Source organism: Camelus bactrianus, chromosome 1, assembly GCF_048773025.1.
Source record: "Camelus bactrianus isolate YW-2024 breed Bactrian camel chromosome 1, ASM4877302v1, whole genome shotgun sequence".
NCBI classification, from domain to species: Eukaryota; Metazoa; Chordata; class Mammalia; order Artiodactyla; family Camelidae; genus Camelus; species Camelus bactrianus.
The window spans coordinates 70,633,845-70,653,198 of NC_133539.1; the positions used below are offsets into that span (position 1 = coordinate 70,633,845).

Consider the following 19,354-nt stretch of genomic DNA (forward strand, 5'->3'; position numbering starts at 1 on the left):
TAACTGTCATTTCCTATCTTCTCCCCAGGAGACCAGATAGAGTGAGACAGATATGAAAAATACTATGGCTGGTGTTAGGTACAGAAGAAAAGGCCAAAATTTCGGAGTTAGAAAATCTAGGTTAATGTTCCCACTTAATAATGGGACAAATTATTTAATTTTTTAAGTGGCTCTTCCCTCTTAAAAATCACGTGGATACCATCACTTCCCCAGCATAATGTACACAAAGATCAAAGGAGATAAAGAACACAAAAGTGCTTTACAAACTGTGTTAGACTACCCAGGGACATTAGGTAGTTGAGCCAACTAATATTTATTGATTATATATTATGTTCCAAGCACTGTGCTAGGTACTGGAGATAAATTACTGAACAAGTAGATCTGGTCTCTGCTTTCACGGAAGTCACAGTGTAGTGGTACTTTTTGCTTTAGGAGACAGATCCACTGTCTTTTCTCCACTGTATATTCTCGCTTCCTTTGTTGTAAATTAGTTGACCATAGGTGCATGGGTTTATTTATGGGCTCTCTATTCTGTTTCATTGATCCATATGGGTCTTTTTGTGCCAATACCATGCTGTTTTGATTACTGTATTTTTATAGTATAGTTTCAAGTCAGAGAACACGGTATCTCCAGCTTTGTCTTCTTCTCAAGGTTGTTTTGCAATTTGGGGTCTTTTATGGTTCCAAATAAATTTTAGAATTATTTGTTCTAGTTTTATGAAAAATGTCATGGGTATTTTGATTGAGATTGCATTAAATATTAGATTGCTTTTGGGTAGTATGGACATTTTAACAATATTAATTCTTCTAATCCAAGAACATAGGATATCTTTCCTTTTCTTTGTATTGTCTTCAAATTCCTTCAGTGTTTTATAGTTTTCTGAGCACAGGTCTTTTACCTTCTTGGTTAAGTTTATTCCTAGGCATTTTATTCTTTTTACTGGGATTGTAAATGGGATTTTTTTCGGTGGGGGGGCTTTCTCTTTCTGATAGTTCATTACTAGTGTATAGGAAGGTAAAACTTTTCTGTATATTAAGCTTGTATCCTGAAACTTTATTAGAATTTATCAGTTCTAATAGTTTTGGGGTGGGAGACTATGGTTTTCCGTATATAGAACCATGTTATCTGCAAACTGTGAGTTTTACTTCTTTCCAATTTGGATGCCTTTTATTTCTCTTTCTTATTTGATTGCTGTGACTAGGACTTCCAGTACTATATTAAGTAGAAGTGGCGAGAATGGGCATCCTTGTCTTGTTCCTAATTTTAAAGGAAAGGCTTTCGGCTTTTCACCAGTGAGTATGTTAGCTGTTAGTCTGTCATACAGGGCTTTCATTATGCTGAGACATATTCTCTCTCTATCAACTGTGGTGAGAGTTTTTATCATGAATGGATGCTGAATTTTGTCAAATGTTTTTTTTGTATCTACTGAGGTGAGGATGTGATTTTTATCCTTGCTTTTACTAATGTGGCATATAACACTGATTGATTTGCAAATACTGAATCATCTGTGCATTCCTGGAATAAATCTTACTTGATCATGGAGTACGACCCTTTTTATATATTGTTGGATTTGGTTTGCTAATACTTTGTTCAGGATTTTTACACCTACATTCATCAAAGACACTGGCCTCTAATTTTCTTTTGTAGTGTCTTTGTCTGGTTTTTGTATGAGGATAATGGTGGCCTTGTAGAATGGATTTGGGAGTATTCACTCCTCTTCAATTTTGGGGAACAGTTTGAGAAGGATAGGTCTTCTTTACACATTTGGTAGAATTCTGCTGTGAATCCATCTTGCCCTGGATTTTTGTTTGCTGGGAGTATTTTTTTTTAATTTATTACAAACTCAATTTCATTACTAGTGATCAGTCTGTTCAGATTGTCTGTTTCTAGGAAGAAACAGTCTCAACAGGTTGTATGTTTCTAGAAATTTGTCCACTGCTTCTAGATTGTCCAATCTGTTGGCACATAACTTTGTAGTATTATGATTTTTTTTTTTTTGTATCTCTGTGGTATCAGTTGCTATTTCTGCTTTTTCATGTCTTCTTCTTCTTATTTTTTTTAATCTCTTTGGTATTAGTTGCTATTTCTCTTTTCTTCTTGGTAAGCCTGGCTAAAAAGTTTATTAATTTTGTTTATCTTTTCAAAAACCAACTCTTGGTTTCATTGATCTTTTCTATTGTTTTTTTGGTCTCTATTTTATTTTGTCTCTGATCTTTATCTCTTTTCCTACTTTGGGCTTTGCTTGTTCTTCTTTTTCTAATTCCTTTATCTGGGAGGTTAGGTTGTTTACTTGGGAATTTTCTTGTTTCTTGAGGAAGGCCTTTATCGCTATAAACTTCCCTCTTAAAACTGCTTTTCCTACATCCCATAGATTTTAGAAAGTTGTGTTTCCATCTTCATTTGTCTTGAGGTATTTTTTAACTTCCTCTTTGATTTCTGTTAATTTTTGACTTTGAGCAATTATAATGTACCTTGTAGTTCTTCATGTTTTTGAGTTTGGGGTTATTGATCTTTACTAACAGTTCTCAATAAATCTGGAAATTTTAGGGCTAATATTTAAAATATTTTTTTCTGCTCCAACTCCCTATTTTCAGAATTCCAAGTATATGTATTTTGGGCCACCTGAAATTGTCCCACAGCTCAATGACACTCTGGTTCATTTTTTTTTCCTGATTCACTTTTCTTACGCATTTCATTTTTAGATAGTCTGTGTTACTGTGTCTTCAAATTCACTAATCTTTTCTTCTGTTTTGGCATTCTCATCTGTTAATTCCTATATTCAATGTCATATCTGGGTTTCATTTTCCAACATCTTTGCATATCTTAAAAGTTTTATAGAATGTCTTACATACACTGTAAATTTTACACTGTTGAGACCTGGATATTTCTGTATTCCAAAAATATTTTTAAGCTTTGTTCTGAGATGCAGTTAAATTATCAGGAAACAGTTTGATCCGTTCAGGCCTTGCTTTTAAAATTTGAAAAGCATGACAGGAGCTATGTTTGGTCTAGGCCTAACTTTTTCCCATTACTGAGTACTTGTGAGTACTCTACTCAATGTTCTGTGAATTATGAGGTCTTCTAGTCTTACTGGTGAATAAGACTCTATTTTTGGCCCTGTGTGAATACAAGTATTATTCCCCCCAATCCATTCAGGTGATTCTCTCCCTGCCTAGGTACTTTCCTCAGATCATGCACTGAGGCTTGAGGGAGGCCCCCTGATTGCTCCAGAGTTCCCTCTCCTCTTACTTACCCTGAAAACTCTACCTTGGTCTCTCTTGACTCTCAGCTCCAACTCCTCAAATCAGTAAGTATGCTGAAAATTGCTTGGGATTCCCTTCCTGTGCTACTGCCTGGAAACTCTCTAAAGACATCAAGCTGGGGCAGACAGAGGGCTTACATTGTTTATTTCCTGTCTCCAAGGAATTACCGCCCTGTATTGACTGACTACCAGTTTTTTGAAAACTACTATGTTATGTATTTTTTCCATATTTTAGTTGTTATAAGCAAGAGGATGCATCCAAGCCACTCCTCTTGGCCAGAACTAGAATTCCTCCATTCTTGACTTTTTTCATTCTATAACTATTCAGAGTACCTATTATATGCCAGGTGCCCCAGGGTTAAGTGATAGTGATAGTGTACTAGGCAAAGTATAGTCTTATCTCTTAAGGTCCTTGAATGTTTCTTAGAACTCCATTTTGGCCTTCGGCTTTTCTCACTAATTCATTTCATCTTAAAGTTCATCTAGTTTCAAGAATATAACTACCACTTCTGCTTCGATGACTTCCAAATCTTCCTCTCCACTTCTTACCACTTCCTACAAACTCCAGTCTTATATTCCCCCCACTGCTCACTGTTAGCCACATGAAACTGAATTTAGGGGGTTTACCCGGGTTCTTCTTTTGTTCCCCTACTTCTAATCAGTCAAAAAGTCAAGTAGATTCTACCAGCTAAGTAATTTTCAAATCTACTTTCTCCTATCCATTCTGTGTAACTCAATTAACAAACTTGAGTACCTATTACATTCTGAGTATCTCTATGCCTTCGGTCTTGTTTACTTCCAATTTATCCTGTATAACGTAGACTGAGTGTTCTTTCTAAAATGAAATGTCATCCCATCATTCCTCTAGTTAAAATATCTTAATGAAAATTTACTGATTTTAAAATAAAATCCAAAGTCATTACCATGGTTTACAAAGCAATTAAGGACACAGCCCCTGTCTCTCAAATTTCAGCTCCATGACTCACCTTTATTCTTGTCGTATGTTCCAAGCATACTTAAACATTTGCAACTCTTCAAATGTGCCATGTTTTACCTCAAATTCTTTGTATATATAGTTCACTGTGCTTTAGAATAGTCCTCTTTTTCCCCCTGATTCCTTTAGGCTCTTTAAGATTCAATTCAGACATCTCCTTTAGGAAATCTTTCCAAATTCTCCAGTCTGTTTCAGATATATACTTTATTGGTACCTCTTTGGTTATATATATTCAGAAACCCAACTTGTTCAAAAAAGATAATTATTGTAAAGGTACTGGGGTGTCTAAGGATCCAAGAAGAGGAATGCAGATAAACCTTAAGAACTACAATGAGACTCAGATGCCATGAGGATTTTCTCTTCATGTTATCTCCTTTCCCAGTGTCTTAAATCCTCTCTCTGTATCTTTTCTCTTCTCCATGCAGCTTATCTATTCTCCTCTTTGTGTGTGTGTTTCATTCTTCTCTCTCAGATAAACTTTCTTACTTTTTCAATCCATATGACAGAAAAGTAGTCACTGCCAGCTCCTGAACTTTGTACTTTATATAATCCAGAGAACTGAAGAGAAACTATTCATCTTTTTTCAATTCAATTCTAAAATTTCCTGAAAAGGACACTGACTGGCCCCTCTTAGGCCAGCTGCCCACCCTGAGTCAATCACGTGGGGTCTTGCTTTCACATGGATGCTCCTGCTGTACTTAGGTGGACTGAATGTAGGGATGCAGAAGTGGCAACGACCCTTCCTGGGGTTCAGAGCAGCTAATCCTTAAAGTGACCAATCTTACTTGTGCTTTACAGCCCTGTGAACAGTTGCATCAGATATTTTCTCATCTCTCTTATAAGAGCCCTTTTAGGGCAAGAACTGTGCCCTTCTTTCATTTATGTAGATAACTACCAAACAGTAACATATAATTAATAAACTAATTAACAATTAACTCTTCAAAAGACCAGGGACTGAAACAAATGGAGTTTACATGATATAATGAGAAAGAGCGTAAGTTAGGAGGTGAGAGACTTTGGTGGTAGTCTGGATGCTGCCACTAATGGTAGGTCAGGTACCTAACTTTTCTGTTTCAGTTTTGCCCTTCATCAACAGAAATTTGTATAGTAGCCCTACCTATTTCAAGAGATTCTTGCGAGCTTCAAATGCGATATCTATAAAAGCAACTTAAAAAAAATAAAAATCTCTATACAAATATAAGGTAGAATTATTACAGTAATCAGAAATGTGCAAATAAGGAATTTAAGAATCAGCACACCCTTCCAATTAGTTAACAACCACTAAAGGTAGAAAATGATATGAATACAATTACAATGAATACTAGTATAATGCAAAAATAAAGCTAAGACTTTCAAATATCAAAAGCCTTCAAGGATGTGAGTTTCAAAATAAAGTATTTTTTTAAAATATCATATGCTTTTGCCAAGGAAAAAACAGATTTTTGTTTCTTATAATTTACGTAACAAAGTGTGGTTAAAGCTCAACATAAAACAAAGTGCATACAATGAGAGGGAAGCTACTTTCGGTTTTAGGATTTCATGTTTTTAAATTTACTTGGGAAATTAAAGTGTTCCTGCCTTACAGAGATATTTCTTTATATAGATTAAAAACCTATGACTAATATATTTTAGAATGGATATAAAAAGTAGTCTGTACCAAAGAATTATTTAATTTATGGTAAGTATCAAATGAAATGATATGTGTAAAGATACATTCTAAGTAATAATGTACAATGTTGTGAGACTACTGGGTACAGTAGTCTTTATCAGCAAAGGCCCAGATGCTTAATACCAGATGGGAAAGAGAGCCTGAAAAATCTTAGAGAAAGCTGAGAGAAACATTCTTAGTTGTATAAAAATCATTTAAAAATTGTGAAGACCAATGGCATCATATTACCATCTGACTTTTTAGTTTTTTGGTGTGTCTCTATGCTGCATAAAGGAAGACAAAATGGATTCTAAGGATTATTCTTGCAGTTTTCCCAAGAATGTTCACAGATTTTTCTAAAAATACATCTTCGCATATTTTTAGTGTTCTCCTTTTGATGAATCTGGAAAGGTAGAGGCCTTTTCACTGAACAAAATAGGCTGGAAGGATGTTTCCTCCAAACGCTTTGGGCACAAAAGCCGTCTAGAATCTAGAGCAGGAGAGGAGTTTTCGATGTAAAGTTCTAGGATGAGTTAAAAAACTTAAGTAACAACCATTGACTAAGAAATGTCTGTATTAATATGATTTTTAGGTTATCTTTTTTTGATCTAAAAAGTATAACCAGCTGCAAACAATGGTAATTCTCTCACAGCTAGCACAGCAAAAGGAAGCCCAAGGTCTGAATCTGAACCCCAAGGTCACAGTGAACAGCTGAAGGCTGCACACCCTAACTGAAGGCTGCAAGTGTGTGCTGGGCAAACACCGCTGGAGTTGGGAAAGATTCCAGGGTGAGAGCCATAAGTTAGATATTTAGCTAACGCCAAAAATCAGCTGCATTATGCTTGAGACCCGTTTAAACATTAGCCCAATTTGCTATTATTTACACATAACTAAAACATTAGTTAAAGTTGATCCACACTGAATTGTCCCCTTTTAACTCACCTGTAAGATTCTTTGCAGGATTGATGGAAGGGCAATAAATGCTGCCATGCTGTTTAGAACTTGCATGGTCAAAGATTTCAGAGCTGTTATAAGAAAATGTTAACATTAAGGTTAGTTTAAAATAAGAATTTCTAGTTTTTCCTATAAGTCATAGGGATAGAGCTTCCTAGAATCTTAGCTAACTTAACTAACTAACTAAACTAATTAGCCTGTTTAATATTTTAAAGCTAACTGCTGGTAGGTTGCAAAGCTACAATTATTCAAGACAAATGATATAAATGGTGCCAGAAAGAACTGAACCTGAAAGATGAGATCAACCCTACAATATGATTTCATTAAGAAAAATAATAAAAATATGATAGCAGGAGCAGGTATCACAATGATAATTTCCAGCAGATGAAAACTGGGGGACAGTATAGGTGGCCTCTGATGAACTTACCTTCAGAGTGTAGAGGAGGTGCAGCTGAACTAGACAGCTTCTGAGGGGCCATCATTGCCTCCAGTAATGGAAACCAGAGTGCCTATAATGTCAGAGGAAACCAGAGGAAAACAAAAGTGCTCTGTTGTCTTTAAGAATAATGACAGTGTTTCACAGGCTGAAATGTACTTCTCACACACGTTTGTAGGTAAAAATTAGAAAAAGAAAAGATGGAACACTTGAATGTGAAGAGAAAAGACAATAAAAAGCAAGGACCATAGCCAGAACAGATACCTTTACCATGCAACTTGGGAAAATAAGGAAGCTCAAGTTAAGCAAGTCCAGACCTTTTACAACTGCAATCTTCGGTGTCTCAGGAGAGGGTAGGGGCAAAGCAGCCAGAGCAGAGCCTGTAGCTACGTTCTTAAATGTACCACTGACAAAGTCTAAACAGCTCTGTGTACTGCAGAAAGGGACAAGAGAACCCCTCCACAACTGCCCTCCACCCATTTCTCTTCAGCTATGGCAAGCCAGATAAATGAAAAAAGTTATCCAGAGTTTTTTCCTATAGCAAGCATTATTTTGTATTTCCTTAGTCATCACAGACTAAGAAGGGGAAGTTAAGATTATTTCAGTTAACATTTCCAACCACATCTATCATTTAGTTATTCCTATTACACTGGGCACTATATTAAATGCTTTACATACATTTTGTTTTTTCCATCTCATAATAACCTTACCCAGTAAACATTATCTTCAGTTGAGGTAAGATACTGAAGCTTAGAGAAGTTAAGTAATTTGCCAAAGATCATAACCTGCCATATGTGCATCATATGTGCTGTTCCTAAGGCTTAGGAAAAATCTTTATCATCAGAAATCAAACTAATGCATTTTAAAATTTCAAACATGTTTTCTTGTTGGGTAGTGATTTACAAAGGTCTTACTTAAGACAGTATCTTGGGAGGAACCTATTGCTGCAAGCATCCAAGAGGCATGAAGAAAAGTCAGCATTGACAGAGCAGGACAAGTATAGTTATTAAGGGAGCCCACTAAGGGGACAGGTAAAGGTCCAGTGACTTTCCCCCTGGGTGACCTCCCACTGAAGAGCTCTACTAGGAAGCCCTTATGTGGCCCATTTGAGATTTTCTAAGGGCAGCATTTTATGTATTTTTTAAATTTATTTCTTCAAGTTCTCAAGGTACTGGTTTTAACTATGTTGTATACTGGCATTTCTTTATTTTATCAAAATTTTAGTTTATTTTATCTAGTACTCATGAACTTTTAATCTTCTATTTTATTCTCAGACAGTTTCACTTGCCTTACCTTTTAGTTGTCTATTTCAACTTGTTTTTACAACCGTATCATTTATCTGTGCATTTTTATAGTCTTTTAATTTAACTGTATATGGTATACGTAGTTTTTACCTTTTGGTTTTCATATTTATTTAGAAATTTGCTTTAAAATTTTCTTACTTAACCTGGACATTTTAGAGGAATTATCTTTTTAAAGGTTACTTTATTCTTGATTTATAAATGGCAGACTAAGGATACACGGTTGTAAAGATAATAGCCATGGAAAGTATTCATATCCTACATAGAAGAGTTATTCTTCTTCAATTAAATCTCCATATTAACCCAAAATATATGTAAACACCTTTTAAATATTTTATCTCTTGCTCTTTGATGTTGGTTCTTAAAATTTTGACTTGGGTAACTCTAAAGACCCCAACGGCTAAAATAACCAACCATAATAATGACAATCCTAACCCCTGAGAGCAGCACAACTAAACCTGAATTATTTTCTCATTTTACATAATAAACAACTTTCTTTTTCAGGAAATTATGTGCATAACAAAGCCATATTCTTTATTATATGTAATCACCTGACACTGGAGTAGAAGCACAAATAGACAGACATACAAAGTAGAACAGGTAGAGATTTTAACTAAGAAAGGACTGACAACCCGACTTCCTGTGGTCTAACTTTAAGGAAATACTCTACGATATTAAATCTTCTGAAGAAACTTTTGCGAAGAGATAATACAGACAGTTCATTATCAAGCTTTTGGATACTTCCAGTATTCTAGCTGGTTTAGGATCTGTGGCAATAGCTCCTCTTCTCACTCTCTCCAAAGCAAAAACAAAGAGGAACAAGGCAAACCACCATGAAAATCCCCCAAACTTAATGTTTGGCATTATATCAAATCAGCCCAGCATTTTCTCAAAATGTCTACATAAAAACCAACATTCAAATATTTTTGTTGTTATGAAAGCTGTTCATAAAAGCAGCAGAAACCAGTTGTTGGAGGGTGGAGGGGAGTAGAGAGTGGTGTGAGGGGTGTGTGTGTGTGTGTGTGTGTGTGTGTGTGTGTGTGTGTGTGTGTGTTTGTGTCTAAGAGACGGAGAGAGAGATTCCAACTCAGACACATTTTTTGGGGGAAAAAAATACAGAATAAATTACCCTTTTGCCACATCAAAGAAGTCTTATTCCTGTCTCTGATTAAGAGACAGAGTTCAAATATAGTCAGAATAATCCCTGGAGTTCTGGAGGCAGGGATTTTATATCTAATTCTACCATTAATATTATGAATCTGGACATACTTCAGCTTATGAGTCTAGATGGTTCTACTTATAAAACATAACTGTCATTTTTTCTTAAATTTTCCATGAGAAGAAGGAAGAGTATCAAACAGATATTAGATAGAAGAAGGAAGGGTTGAAAAATATGTATAAACATAGCTCTAACAATTTTTGTGTCTTTCTATCAAAATGTAACATGTCCAAATACAAACAGGTAACCAAAAGACAAATGAAAATTAAATCTTAGCAAGGGAAAAATCATGGCAAAATGAATGGTGTTAAACTCAATAATCTATTTAAATAAAAGTTAAACAATTATGGGAACTGTGGATATAGAAAAGAATGTGTTGTTAACCTTAATGAGGTGAAATAACCTAACTAATTAAAATTAAGAGAAGAGAGAGAGACTGGAGAAGTATGACTGGAGCAAGTATGTATGAGTGCATGTAAATTTCCTTATTGGCTTGAGAACATAGGTATGATAAAAACTGAAAAGTTATTGTAAACAATAATTCCAATCTATCACAGTTATTTAAAATTTTTAACCTTTAGTGAGATTTATTAAAAGATAGTATAATGAAGAACTATTTATTTGAAATTCAGAAATTCCTGTTTTATATAAGCTTCCTAAATGCAACTGAATACTATATTTTTTAAAGCAAGCATTATTTGATCCAATTTTTCTAAAATTATATCAACCTAGGCAGGTAAAAAATGTCTAGAGTGATATTCACCAAATGATAATGATGGTTATTTCTGGGTGATAAGATGGATATAGGGTAATTTTTTTAAACATTCTCTGTGTAACTTTCTGTATTGAAGGATTTTGAAAAATGATGGGTATGTATCATTTCACACAAAAAATTTTTTTAAATAAAAGAAGACATATATTATGTAAATGTGTTATACACAATTTATATTACAAAGGGTTTTCAAAATTTATGACCTTAAAAAACCCTTGACTAAAACATAAAGGAGAAATTTACCCATCTCTTAAGAACAGAAAACATATCAAACTTATAATTTTCATTGTAACACATACGGCTAACTATGAAAAATTTACGCTGTTTCGCATTTCAGAAGCCCAAGCATGGAAACAGGCCATGTGGTGTCAAGTCAGAGGCCAGAGCACGAGGGTCAGGCACAGAGGAGTTATACCGTATCATACTGCTAACCTGACTTCTCTAAACTACTGCAGAATTTAGCTGTCAAGTCACATCTCGCCCCCTTAGTTTCTGCTTCAATGCTGTAACGCCTACCCGCACCAGGTGTTCAACTACACCTCCTTCAGTTTTGCGTTCTCCCTTTTTGCAGCCTGGAATCTGTTACAGACGTGGTTTCAACCTTGGCTGTGGAGTGGAATCACGTGGGAAGCTTTGAAACACTGATGACTGGGGCCCAGCCCCAGAGACTTTAATTTAATTGATCTCGGGTGCAGTCTGGGATTTTTCAAAGCTCCCCAAGTGACTCTAATGTGAGGCCAAGGCTGAGAACTGCTATATCGCAGCCTTCTTGACCTTTTCTCTGTATCCCTGGAGGCTTTTCCTCCAATTCCTCATGCTCACTTGACCCACAGGGAATGCAAGAGATGATGAATGGATGACACAGCCACAGCAGCACTGCACAGAATACACAAATCTCAGTCCAGAGAGAACGAGGACATCCACTATTCACGCGCCAAACCTAAGCATATAAAGCCTCTGTGAGAACAAAGAGGACAGGCGCTCCTTGTAATAGCTTTAGGAGTCTTATACTCCGGGGAGCACTAAACAGTGATTAAAATCCAGTCACACTGAACTCAGGTAGCTGAGAGGGCAGTAGAAAGAGAATTAATTCCTAGTTTAAGACCAGAACAGACTTTGAAAAGCCTTTGTAGTCATTCTCCTACCTCTCTTTGCTGCTGATTCAAATTATGTGAATTTCTCTGGCAAAGGGCAATTGTCTCTACCATGGTCTCCTCAACATCCTTCAATGAGGAATCCTGTTTGGTACCTAGATTCCAAAAAATTGTTAACATTACTCAAGGATACATTATTGATAATCTCAAAGTGTCTGTACAAAATTAAACTATTTTTTTCTCTGCATATTCTTAGGTTTCTATTATATAATCGTCTGTTAAGATCTGATATTGAGGTTTAGATTAAAAAACAGTTTGCAACAGTTTTCCATACAAATGTTCAACATTCATAGGACACAGAAAGCACGTCACTCTCAGCATTTTCATATGCTTTAGCAACAGAAAATCCTCTAGCGCCAGTTTGTGGATTAGTTAATCTTTCACCTTCCTTGCTCTACCATTTCTTCCTCTGCCTATTTCTTAAATGTAGGTCTTCCTCCAAAATACTAGCTCAAGCCCTTTTGTTTTCATTTTTTCAGTAATTTTAGCCATTCCTATGGTTTTAACTCCTATGTCCATGCTGATAACTTTCAAATATACACCTTCAGCCCTTATTCCTTTCATAATCTACAGGATGAAATTTCAACCCACTCTAGGACATCTATTTCTACATGGATGGATGTCCTGCAATCACCTTGAAATATATATGTATGTGTAAAATTCAACTCATTTTTCTCACTTCAAATCTGCTCCTCCCCGCTACACTTCCAAACTAAGTTAACAAAATCATGACCTTTAAGTCAGCCAGTTTATAAATTTTCATCATCTCTGATGCTTTCTTGTCCTTCAACCACACATTCAAACAAACTGTTAATTTTGTTAATTCCACTTCCATACTCTCATATACTCACTACTTTTACTCTGGTGGAGCTCTTCAACACCTCATCTGCACTACTGCAGCAGCCTCTTAATTGAACTTTTGACTTCCAAATCTTGTCTTCCTCATTCCCTTTTATACTGTCACTAGAGATCTCTTAAATACAAGTCCAAACACATCAGTCCCATTCATAAAAAACATCAAAGGCATCTACTTTTTGAAAAACAGAAGGTCAGTAAACCTCTGGCCCTAAGTAAACACAGTAAACATTCCGGTGCATCTTCCCACCTTCCACTCTCGTATCACCAGATTATTTCCTGCTCCCCAAGGTGACCAGCCGGGTGCTTTCACGCTCATGTTCTCCTCACCCTAGAAGACTCTTTCCTTGTTTCTGCCTATCAAACTCCTATTCATCATTCCAGTCATAATTACGTTGAAAAGTCACATCTCCCATGGAAGTATCTCTGATTCATCAGTTACAAAGAGTTCCCTAATTTTCCACAATCCTTTGCCACTCTCACTGTACCTCTTTTATAATAGATGATTCTACCTTCATTAGAAGTCAATTTACATATCTGTCTCCTTCAAGAGACTGTCGTTCTTTGGGAGAGGACTGTGTGTTAGCCATCTGTGTATAATTCATAGGAACTAGGACAGTGTCTGGCAATTAGCAAATACTCCAAAACTCTTAAGCGTACAGTCAAAATTGAACCTGACGGTAAATGGTAGTTATGGGACTATTACTGAGAAATTTATCTTCAATGGAATTGAGGAACTGGCTTCTCCAGACATATCACCTGTAAATCACTGTAGTGATTTTGGGGAAGCATTCTTCTTACTTTTCCCTCAGTCTTTCATGTAATGTCTGCAGAAATTATTCTCATAACAATAAATTGAAAAAGAAAAATGCAATACATGCAACAAACCTAACAGTCAAATTGACTGAACACATACTGATAGTACAAAAATAATAATTAAGGTTTAGTTGGACTAAAGATGGAAAAGTCAACCAAGTGTTTATGTAAGTTCCAAAAACAGATAATCTACAGAGAATTAGGGTAAAGGTATTTAGGGGAATGTGTGGGATAAGGAGTCCAGGAAATATGTAGTGTGTTAAAAAGGTAAAACAATCTAAAAGTCACCTATTAAGTGATTCTCTGATCTTTAGAAGGGCTATTTTGAAACATCAAGTAATAGGAAAACAAATAATCCAATTCAAAAGTGGGCAAAGGATTTTAATAGCCATTTCTCCAAAGAAGATATACAAATGGCCAATAAGCCCAAGAAAAGATGCTCAACATCACTAATCATTAGGAAAACGCATATCAAAACTGCAGTGAGATGCTACCTCACACCCATCAGCCTGGCTACTATCAAAAAAACAGAATATAACAAGTGTTAATGAAGATGTAGAGCCTTGAAACCGTTTGTGCATTGCTGGTGAGAATGTAAAATGATACAGCATTATGGAAAATGATATATGGTGGTTCCTCAAAAAATTAAAAATAGAATTACCATTTCATCCAGCAATCCCACTTCTCAGTATATACCCAGAAGAACTGAAAGCAGGGACTCAAAAAGATATTTGCACATTCATGTTCATAACAGCATTATTCACAAAAGTCAAAAGGTGGAAGCAACCCAAGTGTCCATGGATGAATGAATAGAAAAACAAAATGTGGTATACATATAAAATGGAACATTATTCAACCTTAAAAATGAATGAAATTCATTTGCAAAAATAAATTTATTTACAAAACAGAAAAAGACTCACAGACACAGAAAACAAACTCATGGTTACCAAGGGGTGGGAAGGGTAAATTGGGAGTTTGAGATTTGCAGATACTAACTACTCTATATATAGTTCTGTATAGCACAGGGAACTGTACTCAGTTATCTTGTAGTAACCTATTATGAAAAAGAATATGAAAAAGAATATATGTGTGTATACATATGACTGAAACATTATGCTGTACACCAGAAATTGATACAATATTGTAAACTGAGTATATACTTCAATAAAAAAAAAAGAATGAAATTCTGACATGTACCACAACATGGATAAATCTTGAAGACACAATACTAAATGCAGTAAGTTAGACAAAAAAGGACAAATACTGTTTGATTTCACTTATACGATATACATAGAGGAATCAAATTCATCGAGTCAGAAAGTAGAATGGTGGTTAATAGAGCTGAGCTGGGAAGAGGGAATGGGCAGTAACTGTCTCATGGGCACACAGTTTTAGTTTGGGAAGTTAAAAAGTTCTGGAGATGGATGGTGGTGATGGTTGCACAACAATGTGAATGTACTTACTGCCACTGAACTGTACATTTACAAATGGTTAAAATAGTGAATTTTATGTTATATATATCGTACTACAATTTTACAAAATAAATAATTTTTTTAGTATCAAGGAATATAATGGAAATTATATGTCTATCTATGACAAAGCCATTTAAGATCCTAAACTGTCAAATTTTATTGCTTTGTGCTAAAATTATATAAATTCAATACAGAAAAACTGGCTGTTACTTACTGATTAGAAGCCCACTTTGCTGTTGTTCACCCCATTATAGTAATTTTTAGGATGTTAGCATGTACCTCATTTATAATAACCAAAACATAAGTATACAGAAATATAACCAAAAAATTAATCAGTATCAGTGAAGAGTACCTAAATTTCTATATAATGACCTCTACTGACAGCACCACAAAATCACAATGGTTTATATTACTTCCCTAAGCCCTTGAAAACAAGATAAAATTGGGATTAATATTAAAGTGGATAAATAGTAATTATGCAGATCAATGTAATTATTACTTAATAAATACAGTTTATCATTTACTATTTTTAAAACATGAGGCCCATGGGAAAAGAAATTGTAAATTACACTCCAGAACTTACTTTCATCTTGATGTGTTATCTCTTGAAGTTTGCTTTGTAGTCTCTAGGAGATAAAAAGAACACTTTATGTTTCTAATCCACCAAAATCTGAATTAACATATTTTAAAGGTAAAACCCAAGAAACAACAAGGTTATTAAGAGTGATCTCTGTAATTTAGATGAGAATTGTTCTGTATATAGAGAGCATCACTAGTGGTACTGGAACTGACCCAAAATACCAAATATCACTCACTGTGTGCCACTTTGGCTTCTGTTGTATCACCACATAGTTAATAATGATAATCTTCAGGCAAAGTAATGAAAATTAGGATTAATCCAAACTTGGAATAAGGGAATAAAATTCATACTGGGTTATGAGAAAAAGGGATGAGTGGGAATAAAAAGGAGATGACAAGTCTATCGCCACAGCATAGGGCACAGCCTTGAGTGTGGCATCTCCCAAGTATGCAGTTGTAGTAGCCACTGCTCTACTGAATTCTGGATTCTTAGACACCCTTAACTGATGTTCCAAGGGCTTCTTAATACAAACTGAAGCTGATCTTAATCTATCCCTTCTGCCCCGAATTTGCTCCTTTCCCTGAGGTCCCTTACAGGCTAATGTTAAGCTAAAATTCAGAATATCATTAACTCACTGTCATTCACCCCATACCATATCCAAATGATCAGTAAGTTCTCAAATCCACCTCCTCTCACTCCACGACTACTGCCATACCCAGCTCAAGCCCTCATGGAGTCACACCTGTACTACTGCCACACACCGCCAAGTGCTCTCTGCTTCCGGTATTACCTTCCCCTTCTCTACCCCTCTCTCATAGATTCTCCTAGAGTCAGCAGAGCAGTCTTTATGAAGCAAACAGTATCACATCAGTTCCTTGTTTAAAAACCTTTAGTTGATCCTTTGTGAAATCATTATCAGTTCTAATTCTTTACAGCATGTTTTACAAAATCTTTCCAAATCTGGATCTAGCCTTTGTTTCTAGCCTGACCCGCCTATACATTGATAGTTGAGCCCTAGCAAGGCTACTGGTTCCTCTCCTAGAAGCTCGTATTTCTTCATATTCCTATGCCTTTGCAAATGGTCATCTTATTCCCTGTGAGGATCTCCCGCTTCTCCATTTCCTATCCATGCCAGGAATACTTTCACTTATCCTTTAAAATTAGGTTCATGATATCATTAACAAATAAATTGCAAGAAGAAAAAGAGAGGTTGGGGTAACTTAGAGATTAAAAGAGGTTAAGTGCCTACACAAATCCTCTGTGGAATATTGTTCCTGGCCTGTTTCACAGTTATAAGGCTAGAAAAAGACAGGAAGCCAATACGAACCATTTTTTAAAGTTATAAATAGGACATCCCTAATCTATTCCTAGCTAGATGACAATGTTTGAAAAACTGGTATGTAACACTTCACACCCATTAGGATGGCTGCCATCAAGAAAACAACAAGTGTTGGTGAGGATGTGGAGAAGCTAAAACCCTGGTGCACTGCAGATGAGAATGTAAAATGATACAGACATTATGGAAAATGATATAGTGTTCCTCAAATAATTAAAAATAGAATTACCATTTCATCCAGCAATCTCATTTCTCAGTATATATTCCAAAGAATTGAAAGTAAGGACTCAAAAATTCATTTGCACACCCATGTTCATAACAGCATTATTCACAATAGTCAAAAGGTGGAAGCAACCCAAGTATCAATGGATGAATGAATGGAAAAACAAAATGCGGCATATACATAAAATGGAGTATTATTCAGCCTTTAAAATGAATGAAATTTTGATATGTGCCACAACATGGATAAATCTTGAAGATCTTATGGTTATATAGTGCAATAAGCTGGACACAAAAAGAACAAATATTGTTTGACTCCTCTTATATGAAGTATCTAGAGTAATCAAATTCATAGAGTCTAAAGTAGAATGGTGGTTGCCAGGGGCTGGGTGGCTGGGAAGAATGGGGAGTAATTATCTAATGAGTTTGGGAAGTTCAAAAAGACTGGGAGATGGATGGTGGTGATGGCTGCAAAACAATGTGAATATGTTTAATGCCATTGAAATGGTAAATTTTATGCTATTTTACAACAAGTAAAAGAATGGGAAAAATTTTTTTTGGAAAAATTGATAGGACACCAACTGTTGGTGGGAATGTGAAGCAATCAAAACTCTCCTGCATCATTGGTGGAATGTAAAATGCCACAATCACTTCGGAAAAAATGGCTGCTAATTTCTTATAAAAGCAAACCTATGCCTATCCTGTGATAGACCAATTCCACAACTTGGTATTGACTCCAGGGAAAGGAAAACATTTTTGTACAAGAGTGGTCACAGCAACTTTACTCATAATAGTCAAAACCTAGAAACAGCTCAGGTGTCAATCAACAGGAGAATGGATAAAATGTGGTAGATTCCTACAATTAAACAGTACTCAGCAATAAAAGGCACAAACTACTGACACATGCAATAACAGAGATAAACCTCAAAAACATTATGCTGAATGAAAGAAGAATCATATTAGAGTATCTACTGATCCATTCCATTAATATGAATGAATAAAACAGGCAAAACTCACCCACAATGAAAAAAACCAGAAGAGTAGTTATCTCTAGGGGGATGTAAGCGGGGGCTGACTGTGAAGGAACTTTCTGAGTTGAAGGTAATGTTCTCTATCTTGTTGGGGACTAGGGTTACACAGATGTATATATTTGTTAAAACTCAATAAACAGCACATTTAAAACTTTGCATTGTGTATGTTTATTTTACCTTAAAAAATGCCACAAAGGAAGATCAACTCTAGTCAATGACACATGTGATAAAAATATTTACAGATAAAATGTACTATTGTCTGCAATTACTTTGAAACATAAGAAATTAAGATGGATTGATGAAAACTTACACCATGTTATATGTCCAATAAAAAAAATGGATTGATAAGTGGACAGAGGGCTAGACAGAAACATGACAAAGCATACAGAGTAAAATGTTACCTCTAGCATTATTAAGAAGGCACCATGAATATCTCCTTTCTTTTCTAATAGATAAGCAGTGACTTCATGAAGTTGATACTTCTGGGTAATCTAGGAAAAAAGAAAAGATAAACCTTCACAAATCTTGTTCATGGAGTCAGAAGATCCTATTAAGAATTTAAAAAAAAACTTTGATAATAAATAATGAATTCAAACCCTAGTAGTATGCTTCTTTACAGTATAATATGCAAACATTTGACTTTCTAGTCTTGGAGTGGCCCATTTGGGTCTCTAACTGAACCAAGGTCATTCTTTTTTGTTTTTCACTATTTATTTAAAAAGTTGTTATGCACCTGAATTAGGTGTATCCATTGCACAAAAGGTAAAATGAATATATAAATAGTAACAATACATACCAGAAATTGACAAGTATAACTATACACAGAATATTTAGAACAAAATGACAATGAAAACACTACACATTAGCTTGTGGGGTCTCAAAAAAAAAAGAATGGAACTTTTTTAATTTAATAAAAATTATCTATCAAAATCCTATAATAAAAACCATATTTAATATAAAATGTTAGACACTTTCCCTTTTACATCAGGAATGAGAATGCACACTATCATTGCCTCTATTCAATAATACCCCAGAGCTCCTAGACATCTGATAAGGGAATGAAAAAAAGCATAAGATTGGAAAGAAAAAAAACTACCATGGTTCTCAGGAAATACGGTCATTAAAAATCTAGAAACTATTTGAATGATAAACGGATTCAGCCTGGTTGCAAGATATAAAACAACATACAAAAATTAATAATATATACCAACAGTAATTAATAAAAAAAGTTATTTCAAAAAATTTCCTTTCACAATGTTAACAAGAAGTTTAAGTATCTGGGAACAAACATAAGAAAATATGCA

The 19,354-nt window shown here is 35.2% G+C and overlaps 1 protein-coding gene across 4 annotated transcripts in view; it reads right to left on the reverse strand.

The window, feature by feature from the left end:
• The window catches only part of VPS8 (VPS8 subunit of CORVET complex), a 222,892-nt gene that overhangs the window by 53,818 nt on the left and 149,720 nt on the right, over nucleotides 1-19,354 (reverse strand). For all 4 annotated transcript variants that reach the window (XM_045519728.2, XM_010959180.3, XM_045519727.2 and 1 more), the window contains 5 exons: nucleotides 18,452-18,541; nucleotides 15,468-15,510; nucleotides 11,733-11,836; nucleotides 7,287-7,368; nucleotides 6,848-6,930 (listed from right to left, as the gene is read on the reverse strand). In XM_045519728.2, coding sequence (XP_045375684.1) covers nucleotides 6,848-6,930; nucleotides 7,287-7,368; nucleotides 11,733-11,836; nucleotides 15,468-15,510; nucleotides 18,452-18,541 — 402 coding nt within the window. The remainder of the gene's footprint in view (nucleotides 1-6,847; nucleotides 6,931-7,286; nucleotides 7,369-11,732; nucleotides 11,837-15,467; nucleotides 15,511-18,451; nucleotides 18,542-19,354) is intronic.